Below are 14,858 nucleotides of genomic sequence, written 5' to 3' on the forward strand. Positions count from 1 at the left end.
GGTAGCTTGGACATAAACAGCGAATTATTCCCTACCATCCTTGAGAAAGTTTGTGAAATGCGAGAAAACGCTTATCTTCGCACATCTGTCATGACATTAATACAGATTATATTTTGTCTGCAAACGGATCCATTAACATAAATTGTGAAATTTGTCCTAGTATCTTTATGTAAGTGACAAATATTGGAAGAAACAACCATTTCTGCTCTCCATCTTACTTTCTGCTTTAGGATGGAATACACTTGGCATTCAAAGGATATCGTCTGGTAACAATTTATAAAATTATATATCACTCCTAGATTCCTTGTGGTAATTAACAAACATCGGCAGAAAGCCGCATCTTCGCGCTATTTGTTATCTCGCTGCTTTAGAAAGGAATACACTAGGGGTGACTTCCCTACAACAAACCATACTATTCCAAATAATAATTATAGGTACTCCGTTTGGAAGTGACAACCATTGGAAGAAACTCCAATCTCTGCACTCTATATTATCTCGCTGCTTCTCCAAACGGAGATTATCCGGTAACAAACGATGAACATCTAATTAAATCCTCATAATCTATGGGGCTAATAACAAACATTGGACAAAACACCATATGAATATATTTGCACAATATGTTACCTGGCTTTTTAAATCTGGAATTTAAAATCTCAAAACGGATGTCATCTGATACCAAATAAAAAATTCTTCTTTGGCCATAGTCCTGCTGGTCTGTTAGTAAACTGCAACAGAACTGCCAATCAAAGTCTCGTGTCAGTTTTTATTGTTTCCAAACAAACTGCAGACAGCAAAGACCAATGATGGCAATGATTAGTCTATCTCTAAGGCGATTCCGTTTAGGAGCGGTGTAACGACAACGATGTCGTAGTATTAATGTTCCGTATTTGTACGTCATAAAGATTGTTCAATGAGTGATAGTGAATTTCATCTTAAACTGTTTGCTTTCAATTAAAGTAAATCTTTTCCGAAGGATTTAGGACTAAGTTTGATGGTGATGAACCAATATTGGAGACTAGGCTACTAACCTCAAAGTAAACTGAGAAAATACAGAAGATTTGTTCAAGATATAGGAAATTCGTTTAAACTTTTTGTAGATTGTTCATTAAATGGCAGGGCCGAAAAGAAACAAAAAAGACACAGGTATGTTTGTCCAAAGATTTCTAAGAGTAGGTTGGTTTAATTCTCTAATGTTTACCTAGCCTACGTACTAGGCCTAGGTCTAAGTGTTCCATTTCCTTATTCTGAAAAAGAAGGTTTTATATACAGAGAATCTATCAGTCTTATTTCCAGTATAATAAAAAATGTTATAAATTGGTTCTATGGATAATTTTGTATGCCCTAAGCCTAGGCCTTTTCGCCATCTTGTCGTCTTTGTGACTGTTCCTTTTGCTAGAAATATTGAGGGAAAGTTACCCTCATCGATTTCATTCTACCAGCCTTGAGACTAGAGCTATACTGATTTGCTCTTACAAAAGGATAACTACGGTTTTCGTTACATACACATTTTCATTGCCTAACTATGGCATCAATTATTGTCTAAATATAGGGAAAATAGCACTTTCAATGTTTAATTTGGCTGTAGTATCAGAAGCGTCCAACACTAGTGATCGATAATATCGAATATTTATTCTTGTTTTGTACTGGGCATTTTGTTATTGAAATATTTTTCCTCCTTTCTCATATTGGTTAGGTTTTAGTTTTACGTTGCAACATTAAATTGTTAAATACACAATACACTACAATATATTATAGTGGCCATTGTTCTCTGGTTATGTATAATATATGGTTAGGTGAGTGTAATAGTTCTAGCTCTTTCAAACATTTGTGAACAGACATATATAATGTTTATATTTTACATATCTCTCTCTACCATCACAAGGGATAATTTTGTTGCCATCAGCATATCTTACCTTTAGTGCCGTCTCAACTGTTGGAGGCATTACTGTTAGCTCATTTAACTAATAGTTCTTTAACAAGTTTTGGTAATTGTAACGGATGGAGCAACAAAATACGAGTTTCGTGTTATTAACTTATTGGAATCGTCCTACAGAACAAAACAATATAAGGTTTGACGGGGTGGAAATGAGAAATAACGAAGTTCGAGAACATAAAAATTGGAACAACTTTTCCCGCGCGGAGCAATATTTCCAAGTTGTACATCCACGTTGTGACCGTGATTCAACCTTGTGATGACGTCATCGGATTCGGCACCATCTTTGCAAACGTAAATGAAATATAATACTGAAATGAGCAGAATTTTGATCCAAATGAACAATGTTTTTCTTAATTTCGAGCTATATACAAATTAATTAGTCAAATTCATGATTTGCTAGGTCAGCCTTTAACCTTATAATTTCCCAAGTTTTGTTTTTAATTTGTCAGGTTTTTAGAAATAAAATTGATTTCAGTTTAAATAGATTTTTTAAGCATTTTCTTTTTGAAAAACAAAAATAGGATAATATTACTGGCTGAAGTAAATATTTACCGAAATTAAATGGTGAGAAATCAATCTACTAAGAAGAATTTTTTATAAAGTATTATTGAGAACAATTGAAAGTTTACCCTGAAAGTACTAGCAACGCAATTTAAGATGTTTTCGTTTCATTGTGTTGCAGATGAATAATTTATTTCCTTCATGTTCACTAAATATTACAAACTCACCTAACCATATTAAATCTGTCTAAAACAATAAAACAACAGTGTAATCCTCAGCTAAACGACAATGGCTCCACATCTTTTGTACAAAGAAAATAAAAATGCCATGTCAAATTATAGAAACACTAGTCGGGGAGACTTTAATAAGCGGTCTACACTCGTTATTCGGTTGTTTTTATTGGACAATTTGATATATTATCCAACTTCGATATGTACAAATCGTACACAATAAGTTTTAATAAAATACAGAAAGAAGAATCTCGTACATTATAATTTAAAAAACTCAAATTTAACACTAACGTTACAAAATCAACTATGGCCAATACTTAGGTATCAAATAAACCTTACAATATTAGTAACTTGCCCAGCTAAATATCAATGAGTAACCGCTTTTGTGAAATGGAGGAAAGAATTCCCCCTATGGTTTACCAGGAGCCAAACCTACATGTTGAAGCCACTTAAACAAATCGACACTTGTAACAAATATCTCACATGTTTTCCTCATTCATCGCCATTTTCAAAGTCTCAAAATATTAGTTACTTCTTGCTGTTTATTGCTTACATTAAAATTACTGTAACTAATAAGTTGAAATCATACGCTAAGCTAAATAAATAATATCGAATTATTCCTTCGGATAAAAACATCGAACCATTTGATAAAGACAACCGAATAACGAGTGTAGGCCGCTTACTAAAGTCTACCCACTAGTCATTCTAACGCAATCAAAACACTTGATAGAGCACCCACTACACGTATTGTCCATAGGAAAACATTTTCTTCTCTTTTAGAAGGTAAATCTGATCTAGAAGCTTACTAGCACACAAACACAAAACAACTTGAATGTATAAATTAGCTACGTTGAACACAAAGAACGTCTTTATTTTAAAATTTACTCGGTAGCAAAATCTGATCAATCATGAAACGGGAAAAAAATGACTTAATAACGAGATGAGCAAATAAGGTCCATATTGACAATCAAGACTGAGAGCACAGAGGAAAAGATGACAATCAAACTTCACCAAAGAGGCAGAAACTGTTGTTAAAATGACGAAAAAGAGGAGAGTAGCGAACAATTTAAACTTTCCTCATATGCAGTTAGTAGCCCTGCTCTGATCTCTAAAATTCCTTGTACTTTTATTGTGTTAACAATGGTATTCCGATTATCCTCTCTACCAATGCCTACCCCTTATTAACTTGTTATCTCCCCACCCAGAAATCCCGATTCCTCTTGGTCCCCTAGATTGACTATTTGGGATATAATTTAAATTTCAAACATATTACCAATTATTGTGCAATATGTGGATTCTGATCACATAAAAATTCTTTCTGGAAATGAAAACATACTATTTTAAGAAATTGATAAAAGTGGTTTTAAATAGTTTAACTTCAGTTTTAGCTAACATACTAATGTAAACATTATCCTATTATTGTATTAGATGTTGTTACGGTTCTTATGCAGTAGTTTACGGGACTGTCCAGACATAGCCAGCATTTTCGGCAAATATATTTTTTTAAGTATATATAAATTAATCATAACTCACTCAGTTGTGATAAATAATATCTAAAAGACAAAAAATGCTCCGAGTGACTATTATTTTCACAGAGTTCTGCCTCTAAGCAATGTAATTGTCAATACAGTGGTCCTACTCATAGTGTATATCAGTATGGTGTGGCGAAACACTAGCATTTTTAATCCACATAAAAAAAAATTGTTTGAATAATTTTGTAATATTAAAAAATAACACACATTCATATGGTAAGAGTCCCCATATGTATATGTGTTTCTATAACACCATCCGGACAGTAGTCCTGCATTTGCAGACCGGTCTGAAGAAGCAGAAAGTAAGTATATTTCATATAGGACAAGTTTCAGAGATCTGCAGCTAGATTGCAGCATGTTACAGGTGAAATAGAATGTTGCAGCGTTGGTAGTACAACTGTCCGGTCAGTCCCTTTCAGTTTTGGTGGGGAACTTGCAACTGTCTAGACAATAGGCCGCAGCGAACTTATGAAGTGTGATATGGTTATTATATGTAAGTTAATTATTGTGTGGGAACGGTAATACAAACGGTAACATTTTAAATAAAAGTGATTAATTAGGTAAATTTTTTAAAGTAACATAATAGATATATGGGGATATTTCACTAAAGAGTTTCTCATGTACAATTAATTTTTTGTAGATCGTAAATGGAAAAAAAGGAAGAAGGATGAAGAGGAGGATTCAAACAATGTAGATGATCCTGGTGAAGGAAACGATGAAGGTATTACAATTAGTTTAATTTTATTATAAGAGAACCAATTTTTTATTATGTAGTTGCTGTTTGCTGTCTTAATTTCTGTTCATATGTATGAAAAGTCATGTATTGTTGACTAATTAAATTTAAAGACTCACTTTAACAATACTAAAAAAAATCAGTTAAAAAATCCAAAGAACGATACAAATTATAAAGAACGTCATATCTTGTTAAGTGCTTTATAGTGAAGCAAGAAAGGCAGATCTTTTTGGAGAAAATAAGTAACTTGATGAAGATTGTTAATTAATTAAGGAATATTTGGGAATTCTTATCATGTCAACTTATCCCCTAAGGATAATATGATAATGTAGTTCATATGACTAACAAAGATTCCTTTCAGTTAGTGTTTATAATCTTGACTAGTAAGGATTTGAGATCACCTCTTCCATTATTTTTTATTCTTTACATATCTCTGATGTGCTCGTTATTATATTCATTTTGATTGCTTGGTCCCCATTCCAATCTCTGGTCACAATAAACTGCTAATCAACATATAGGTACAGTTTAATAGATAGTTTTTTTAGAAGAAAGAACTTTTATATTTATTCTTAGTTTAGTTAGTTAGTTCTTAGTTATTCTTAGATAGTTTTTGAGAACCATTTGGATAGCAGTCTCTTTAGATCTGAAGAATATCATATATTCTTGTTTAAAGCATGTAACAGATTGTTGGGTTATTTATCCAAATTGGTGATCTATCCAATTAAGTTACCTTAAAAGTTACATATTGAAGTTTCAGCTTTATTTTATAGTTATTTTTGGATTTATATCTCCATTGTAAAATTATGAATAAATAGTGTCACCATGTGACCACTAAATTATTAAGCACCCTACAGTGCCTTCTTGAACTTGTGTCGTCTGCCCATCTATCCGAGAGTGTGATAACTCAATAGGAAGATCTAGGGACTGCAAGCAACATTGAAATTGATTCTGTTAACAACTGGTGAAAGGATACTCGGTCTGTCTGACTATCTATTGCTATGACCATTTGTGAAACTTGGTATATAGTGTACTCTTGGTTTAAGAAAAAACTCTATTGATTTTAGGGTTAATACGCAGTCCATCTGTCTGTCTGTCCAAATGTGCTATTACCTTTTTGTTATGTTCTGTGGAGTCCTTTGATACTTTGTTGTATTCGTTTATTTAACTAAAAGATATTTATTTTCACACAAAATGTTTTATAAGCCTTTATGCTATATGTTTATGCCAATGGGTATAATAAATATTAAAATAACATTTCTGATTAACAGATGGAGTACCTGGAGCTGCAAAGAAGAACGCAGAGGCAGCTGATCAGGGAGTTAAGGAGGATGAGTTTGGAGCCAAAGACTACAGGGGTCAAATGTCCTTAAAGTCCGATCATGCTTCCCGGCCGCTGTGGGTGGTAAGTGACATCTGTGCTTCATTTGTGTATTTCGGTTCAGTGTAATCTTTATAACTAAGGTTAATCATCTATGTACAAATTCCCAGTATTTATAATGATTGATATAATGGCGTAGATAGGGTTTTTTGTTGTCTCTGATATTTTTGAAAGAAATGGAATTTGTATTTTTACTCGTAATGCATATATTCAGAAATATTGTACAAAATAATATGACACGTACATTTTTTAACTGTTTTTAGAATGTACTCATCTCATTTATTATTATCTATTGTATAAGACTTTATTGACAGATGTGAAGCATAAATTTGTTTCATGCCTTTAGGCTCCAAATGGACACATATTTCTCGAGTCGTTCTCACCTGTGTACAAGCATGCTCATGACTTCCTCATCGCCATATCTGAACCTGTTTGCCGTCCTGAACACATCCACGAAGTAAGTTTTCCTTTGGCTCTTTCTCAATTTACTATTCTATAATATAAATTTAAGAGCTTATATATAGTGTTTGAATGTGCCAACATGCTTGCATGTGTGCGCTAATTATTACAATGGAAAATTTGTTAAGTTCCTACGAGTACAGTAAGCTCAAAACTTGTTTATAAATGATTAGCACCTCGAATATTGTGAAGTAAGCATAATCGGATGCAGCAAGCTTTTATACCAGTTCAGACTATTTTACAGAAACTGAAGGAGCATTGATTTTCTTGTTAATCTCTCAAATGAGCAATTGGGGTATGCAAAGATTACGTAGGAACGATATAAATAGAGTAGTTGATATATGAACAGGTTCATGAACAGAGTGCCAGAGGTAACCAATCATTAAGGTACAATTCACAGATTGGCTCTGATACAAAAGTACAATATTCTGATGAACAACACAATCTTCTCATGTGTATAATCAATAGGCACAAGATTTGATTGCCAATCCATCATAATGCCTTTTGAAAAATTAATGTGTAAAATCTCAGCTCCTTAGGGATGAATCGTGATACAGGTTCTCCGAGATATCCATGTTTTTCAATAGGGCGAATAAAATAACCACCAAATCTGCAAGGGTTGTACAGGGTGAGGTAATTTGTTCACTTCTTTCACGTGTGGGAGATGGGTGAATAAAACAGGAATTACTGTTATGGGTACAGCATCCATCCTATATGTTCCTCTTCATATCCTTATTCTCCTATTCCCTATTACTGACAAAGCTTTTGTTTTCCAGTACAAGCTGACTGCCTACTCTCTGTACGCAGCTGTCAGTGTGGGGCTAGAGACTCATGACATCGTTGAGTACATCAAGCGGCTGAGTAAGACCACTGTACCGGACGGCATCGTTGAGTTCATCAAATTGTGTACTCTTTCTTACGGCAAGGTAATGATTAGTGTAACGAAGGATTGAAATATATTTTAGCTTGAATGCATATGTTTCAAATTTTTTGTCTTCGTGAATCAATCCATAGTAAAAAATCATCAGCTCCAGATCATTCAAATAAATTGTAAAAATATGTATGAAATCATAATATTGCACCGATTCAATAAAGAACATGATCAATTACTCAAAAGATCTAAACAATAAAAAAATAATACTGACAAATTTATTATAAACTCAAAATCTACAAAACGTGTTACTGTGTTATTCGTAGATACTATTGTTTCAGTTCTTTTATATTGCTTCCACATCTTTTGAATGAATGAATAATATTTATTTCCCAAATACAAATTAATAACACGTACAATGTGTCTATATTACTATAAATCCTACATCCATTATTAACATAATAGATAATCATCTAAATATGGTAAAAAACGGCTGCAAAATATTCAATAATACTATTCCATCAGGGAAAAATAGGGTCTACATGGGCAAGTAGCCTGTGCGTAGACCCGAGCCATTATGGCAACGATATAGGAACGGATTTTTAGAAAAAAAAAATTAGTTTATGTGATAGAATATTTTGTAATTAAGAAAATTAAATAGTAAAACAATAAAAGAAATACAATACATTAATGTTTATAGTTTTGGAGCAATCAGTTAACGATGACAACAAACCCACCTCTTTAAGCTAAAAATAAAAAAATAAATAAAAATATATCAAACCATAACAATCTAATATCTGTCGGATACAACTATTTCCTTCCAGGGGCAGCCGGACGCAACAATACACGACGCAATGACTGAGGGGTAGGTGAGGGGGGTCAAGGTCAGGTCCGCCTGTTGTACCCGGTCACAATGAGGGCCTCGACTTCCTCGTCACTGAGACTGATAAGCAGTTCCGACACTTTCCTTTTAAAAGTCGATAATGCAGTTGTTTGAAAAAGTTCTACGCCTTCATATTTTAAGCACAAATTTCGGTAGAGTAGTTGAGAAATGTAATAACAATTAGTAGTTGAAAAAGATTTAATAAGATTGGAGGTAGTAATTCCTATGTTTCTAGAGTATCTAGTGCTGTAATTATGAGTAATTGGAATAAATATTTCGGTTAAAATTATTGAACGTGTGTATTAATACAGTTTTAATGAAAATTTGTCTGACCGTAAAAACTCTAGTCTCTTGGAATAGGGTACTGGTCGGGCAACGTTTACTCTTCCTAAAAGCAGCTTTTAATATTGATTTTTGAATTATACTAAGGTTATGAATTAAAGTTTTATTTGCTCCACCCCACGCAATAATACCAAAAGACAGAATCGACTGTACAAATGCAAAATAAGCTACTCTAATTTCGTTTACGTTCAGAATATTTGTTAACTCTTTAAAAGCAAAAATATATTTCCTTAATCTGTTTTTCAAATACTCAACATGTTCCGTCCATTTCATACGATTATCAAATATAATTCCCAGATATTTGTAACTGCTAACACGCTGTATATTTCCACAGTTACAATTAGTGTTTGTGTAATTTCCACAAGAGTGAATGGTCAAGTCAGAGAGTACATAATCTGATTGTGTAGACAACGAAATTGGCATAAATTTAGTTTTTGAAATGTTTAGTGTTAAAATATTTTGATCGAGCCATGTTTTCACTATTGCCAAATCACTTAGAGCATTTAAGCGTACTTCATTCCAGGTCTTTCCCCGCGTTAAAATAAGAGTGTCATCGGCAAAAAGAACTAATTTACTTGTTATATTCAACTTAGATATATTATTGATATATAATAGAAATAAAATGGGCCCAAGTGTGCTTCCTTGGATCACTCCGTAATTAATGGGCATTTGATCGCTGTTGACACCACAGATCGTTGTTATCTGTCGCCTATCTGTGAGGTAGGACTGGAACCACGAAAGAGCGCCGCCCCGAACACCCACAGCCTTAAGCTTATCTAAGAGCTTATTCCTGTTTACAGAATCAAATGCCTTTTTTAGATCTAAAAAAATTAACATTAGACGCTCTTGACCTGCTATTGCTTGATTTATTTCTCTGCAGACATCGAATAGAGCATTTGAAATGTTTTTGTCTGACCGGAATCCATACTGATTCTTCGACATAATATCATGAGTAAAGAGATATTCTACCAGCTGTTCTTTTATTATTTTTTCCAATATTTTAGACAAAACACTTAGCAGAGATATCGGTCGGAAATTACTTTTATCGGTATATTCGTCGGCTTTATGAATCGGTATAACTTTAGCTATTTTAAAAATATTTGGGAAAGTACCAGAACTAATGCTCAAATTGATTAAGTGTAGTAAAGGTTTGCAAAGAATATTTAAATTAAATTTAAGAACTTCAGTTGAAATGCCATTGCAACCGGGGGCAGACCCTCCCCGCAGACCGGATACATGACGTAAGATGTGTTCCTCTGTAACAGTATGCACTGTGAAACAACTGTTCTGTCGATAGTCCTCGTCAGTCACAACTGGGTCGCCGCTAGGGTTAATGTTGTTTGCTAATATTTCGCCTACATTCACAAAGAAGTTATTAAATTCGTCTGCTACATTTTTAAACAAATCGTTGTTTACATTAATATGTGGACAATATTTTTGGATTTTAAAAACGTCTTTTTGTACATCCCTCCCTGCCAATTCTTTAATAATTCCCCAGAGAATTTTTGGATCTTTTCCGGATTGATCAATCCTTGATCTATAATAATTCCTTTTTGTTTGCTTGATCAAGTTACTGACATTTGCGCGATGTGCTCGAAAGATTCGTCTGACAATTGGGTTAAATGGTTGTTTTTTTACCACTTTACTTAATTTATCCCGCTCACGTATTGCTCGGATTAGCTCATATGTGATCCATGGTTTCAATTTTTTTCTTCTCGTCTGTTCGTTTTTTACTACTTTTTTAGAACTTTCTATTGAGTTTTTGATATTTTCGCATAAGATATTAGCACAACTATCGACTTCCAGACAGTTCAACACTGCCTCCCAGTCGGACTTGGCGAGGTTGTCAGTGAGTAGGGCATGGTCTACGTAAGTGCGAGGGGGGAGTTGAGTGTCAGTGTCCGTAGCAGTTTCTGTTATCGTAAGGGCAGTACTGTAATGGTCCGTAAAAGCCGTCTGGAAAATGGCGGCTTTCACCTTGGTCATGTCACTGTATCGTACGAAAATATGGTCGATGCTGGACTGACTCTTTTCAGTTACTCTGGTAGGTTTATCAATACATTGTACAAGTCCCGCTTCAACACAGCAGTTTTTATATTCGTCAATGTGTACGTCATTTTTTAGTAAGTCCAAGTTTATGTCTCCTAGTAATATGCACATTTTGTTTCTACCCATAAATTTATAATAATTGTGTAATCCTTCCAAGAACATATCCATGTCACTGTCAAAAGTCCTGTATAAAGCTAGTACATTAAAACGTTTGTTAAAAAATATAAAATCTAACGCAATACCGTAAACGTCCCCTAAAGCCACTTGTTTTACAGTTGAAGATATGTGTTTCCCTACATACACGACCACTCCATCGTTCTTGTTCCGTTGTCTGTCAGTTCTGTGACAGTCAAACCCCTCCAATCGAGCCTCCGCCCCTCCCCCACCCACCAGCCAACACTCTGTCAAAACTATCGCATCCAACCGACATCTCAACGATTCTATAAATATAGCTAATTCATCAAAGTTTTTTGCATATGATCTTATATTGCAGTGGAAAATATTTAGGCTGCAATCCTCCAGATTAGTCATAAAAAAATCACCATACTGATTTATATTCTTCAAAACTGAACAAGTAATGGTAAAAAGGTTAGTGCCGTCATCATCAACTACGTTTTTGGTTGTCATAAGTTCCGCACAGCCCACCTGCCCAGCCTACTAATACTAGCATATTTACAATTTTGCCTTAATTTAAAAGTTGTAACATGAAATGTGTAATACTACTTGTAATATAACAGCATGATTTTTTAATTTACTCGGTCTTTTAAACACTTATCCTCTTATTTTAAATTTTAGTGAATTAATACTAAAGTGTAATGCGTCGCACAATGATTACAAATAATGGGAAATAAAAATGTAAAAAAATAAAAAATAAATAACATTTATGAGTATTGGTTGTTATTGATATTAGATGTTATACATAATTTTTGCTATGACGGTTAATGTTTATTATGACGGTAAATATTTTTACTAATTACACCATTTTGTATATTATTTGATACTTTCTAAAATAAAGATATTTCATTTACAACATTTAATAAATAATAAGAAATTATAATAATTAAACAAAACATTCCCTGTGAGTTTAAAAAACCAATGACAAAAAAACGAATCATTTCCTAAATTTAAACAATAAAATTTACTTAAATAATAGTTATATATAACAACTAAATATTATATTTCTCACAACATATCTTACAAAACGAACACAAAAAGTAATTAAAACAAAACTTACTTGTGGATTTAAAAAACAAACATACAAACAAAGAATAACAACAAACAGAGGATAGTCAACTTACTTAAGTAATGGTTTTAGTAAACAAAAATCTTTCTTTTAAATCCTAACTGCTGACACTGCATGTCTTATAGACAGACAGAGATGCACATTGTGAAATAATTGCAGATAGATAATACTCCCGATTATGAATCCTGAGGGATTCACAATCAAGGATAATACAAATAAAAAACAACCTTGAAATCTTTCTTACGCTTTGAACATCACTTGCCTTGCACTATGAATTAGCTTGATTTTTAATAGTTAATTAATTAAATTTATAATAAATAATACTGTTTATGAGGATAAAAAAGCTATGTACTCAATTAAACCAAAAGAAAATTTAAGATTAATAATAATAAATATATAACTCTAATCTGTTATTCTTAAAAAAACAATCAAACTACCACAGTATCAATACTTGCGGTCAATTGTATTTGTCCATCTCCTCCATCTCCAGCACTCTGATGGCAGCATCCTCCTCCCTGGGCTTGATCAGGACCTTACCGTTGACAAAACCAGCGTAGTGAAGCTTTCCCTCTCGCCGCAGTCTTCTGGCCCTTCCAAGCAGTGCCTTGTTACTGGGGGTAAGGTGTTCATTAATAAATACGCTGGTCGCGGGGAACGAAGCTGCGATATCCGAAGCCACAAGGTTTCTCTTGACTCGTGCGGCAGCCAGCCACATCTCCCTGACCATCCTCGACGTAAACTGCACGATGAGAGGCGGGTGTGTGTGCTTATGAGAGTACAGGCGAAGGCGGTGAGCAATCGACACATCTCCTCTGTTGTAGTCGATCCCGATGACACTTGCCACTTTCCCGAGGATCTCGGAGACATCCTCCCCCTGCGTCTGTGGAATGCCGATAATCTCCAAGTTAGATGACCGCGAGTGTTGCTCCACATCCTGCAACTGAAGCCTCAAGACCCGCGACTCGTCTGTCAACAGTCCATTTTTCTGTTCGAGAGTAACACAGCGCTGCTCCAACTCATTCTGCCGTCTGTCTAAATTTTCCACATTGGTTTTCAGCGACCGAATATCTTCTGATAAAAGATGGATTGAAGATCTGACTTTATCAATTTTAATTTCCATGGAGGATTTTAGGGATTTTATTGCTTCTAGGATTGTCTTCTTATCTTCGTCTTCTGTACTTCGGACTGATGTTGTCGAGGTTGATTCGTCCACACAAACATCACATTTCCACGTTTTATTTTTCGACTTTGTGAATTGAGCAGAACCAACACGTGTACAAGTAGGATGAAACTCCAATTTACAGTCTGTACACTTTGCCACAATGTCTGTTGACGCAAAATCCAACACACACTTGGCACATTTACCCGGCATTTTGTGCAAACACCACGATTTAAAAATGACACTGAGTACAATTTATTAAAAATATACGAATAAATACTCGGCACAATCAGTGAGCGGGCCGGACAGGATTAGGCACGACGTTAGCGGACGAAGTTCACTGCAGATAAGCGGAGCACCGCACCCACCGGCTGCCTGATAACGACTGAATACGACTGATTAGCTAGAACAAAGCATTAATTTACTTCCTTACAATTCTAGCGTTTGATTGAAATGTACTTATTGTTACTGGTCACTGTAATAGTTTTTGCAATTGTTTCAATTTTTATCCTCCTTGAATGATTGACTCTTGTACCTAATAAGGTTGACTATATCAATCTGACCTTTATATCTTGTACTATCCACTTTGAACTTCAGTGAGAGTTATAATATTGTTATCAATGTTGTAGTTAGAGGAGAGTACTTAATAAATAACATCCTGCCTTTGAAATTTACACTGTTGCGTCAAATTATGAATGTAATATTTTTACCATTAATGTTTAATTAAATTGAAAATGCATCTCTGGATAAAGATAATGTATAGTAACTGGAATAAGTGGGTTCTCCTGCTACCTGAAAATTTTATTATGTCATTGGATTCCTAAACGATAATCTAGTCTATATGTTGACTCCAAATGTTCAGGGTCAACTGGAACTGTAACAGTGGTATGCGGGAGATGTACTAGAGACACACGGAGTGGCGTAAGAGAGATGTACTAGAGGCGCACCCTAAAATAAATTAGTATTCTGACACAGTACAAAAGATTCATTATAAGCAGAGTATCCCGCCTCACAGTGTTGAAGGTTTTATTGTAATTGATGTAATTTTTTTCTCATTACCAGCATTAAGCAATTTTGTACACTCTTGTTACTTACTAATGTTTATGGCTCTAGGTGAAACTAGTCCTGAAGCACAACAAGTATTTTGTGGAATCTCCATTCCCAGAGGTACTCCAGAAGCTCCTCAAGGATCCTGTGATACAGGAGTGTCGTCTGCGGCGGGCCGTGGATAAGGAGAAGGAAACAACACTCATTCCTCAAGTTCTGGAGAACAAGGGGTTACCTCTGGTCAGTATCGCAGAATCCACCACTCAGAAGTTTGTTCAGATAAAAGTTAATATTTAGTATACAAATTAGGCCATATCTATGATATCTGTCTTATACATTTAATGCTTTATTTATTAAGTAAGCGTACTGTTGTCATGTGTAAATATTTCACTGCTTTGTTTTTACATAGTTCCATCTCTATTTTATTTTTAACATGAGCAACTGAAAAGATTTTCTTGATTGAATTTTGTAACATAACCCAAGTAGGAATATATT

The 14,858-nt window shown here is 34.3% G+C and overlaps 1 protein-coding gene across 1 annotated transcript in view; it reads left to right on the plus strand.

Moving 5' to 3' along the window:
- Positions 1–816: 816 nt before the first annotated feature.
- LOC124371153 (general transcription and DNA repair factor IIH helicase subunit XPB-like) overlaps positions 817–14,858 on the plus strand; it is a 46,878-nt gene continuing 32,836 nt past the window's right edge. The window contains exons 1-6 of the mRNA XM_046829467.1: positions 817–1,143; positions 4,840–4,920; positions 6,201–6,334; positions 6,657–6,767; positions 7,546–7,695; positions 14,430–14,603. Of these exons, the coding sequence (XP_046685423.1) occupies positions 1,110–1,143; positions 4,840–4,920; positions 6,201–6,334; positions 6,657–6,767; positions 7,546–7,695; positions 14,430–14,603 (684 nt within the window). The 5' untranslated portion in view covers positions 817–1,109. The remainder of the gene's footprint in view (positions 1,144–4,839; positions 4,921–6,200; positions 6,335–6,656; positions 6,768–7,545; positions 7,696–14,429; positions 14,604–14,858) is intronic.

The sequence above is a fragment of the Homalodisca vitripennis genome, unplaced genomic scaffold (genome assembly GCF_021130785.1).
Source record: "Homalodisca vitripennis isolate AUS2020 unplaced genomic scaffold, UT_GWSS_2.1 ScUCBcl_1002;HRSCAF=4059, whole genome shotgun sequence".
Lineage (NCBI taxonomy): Eukaryota > Metazoa > Arthropoda > Insecta > Hemiptera > Cicadellidae > Homalodisca > Homalodisca vitripennis.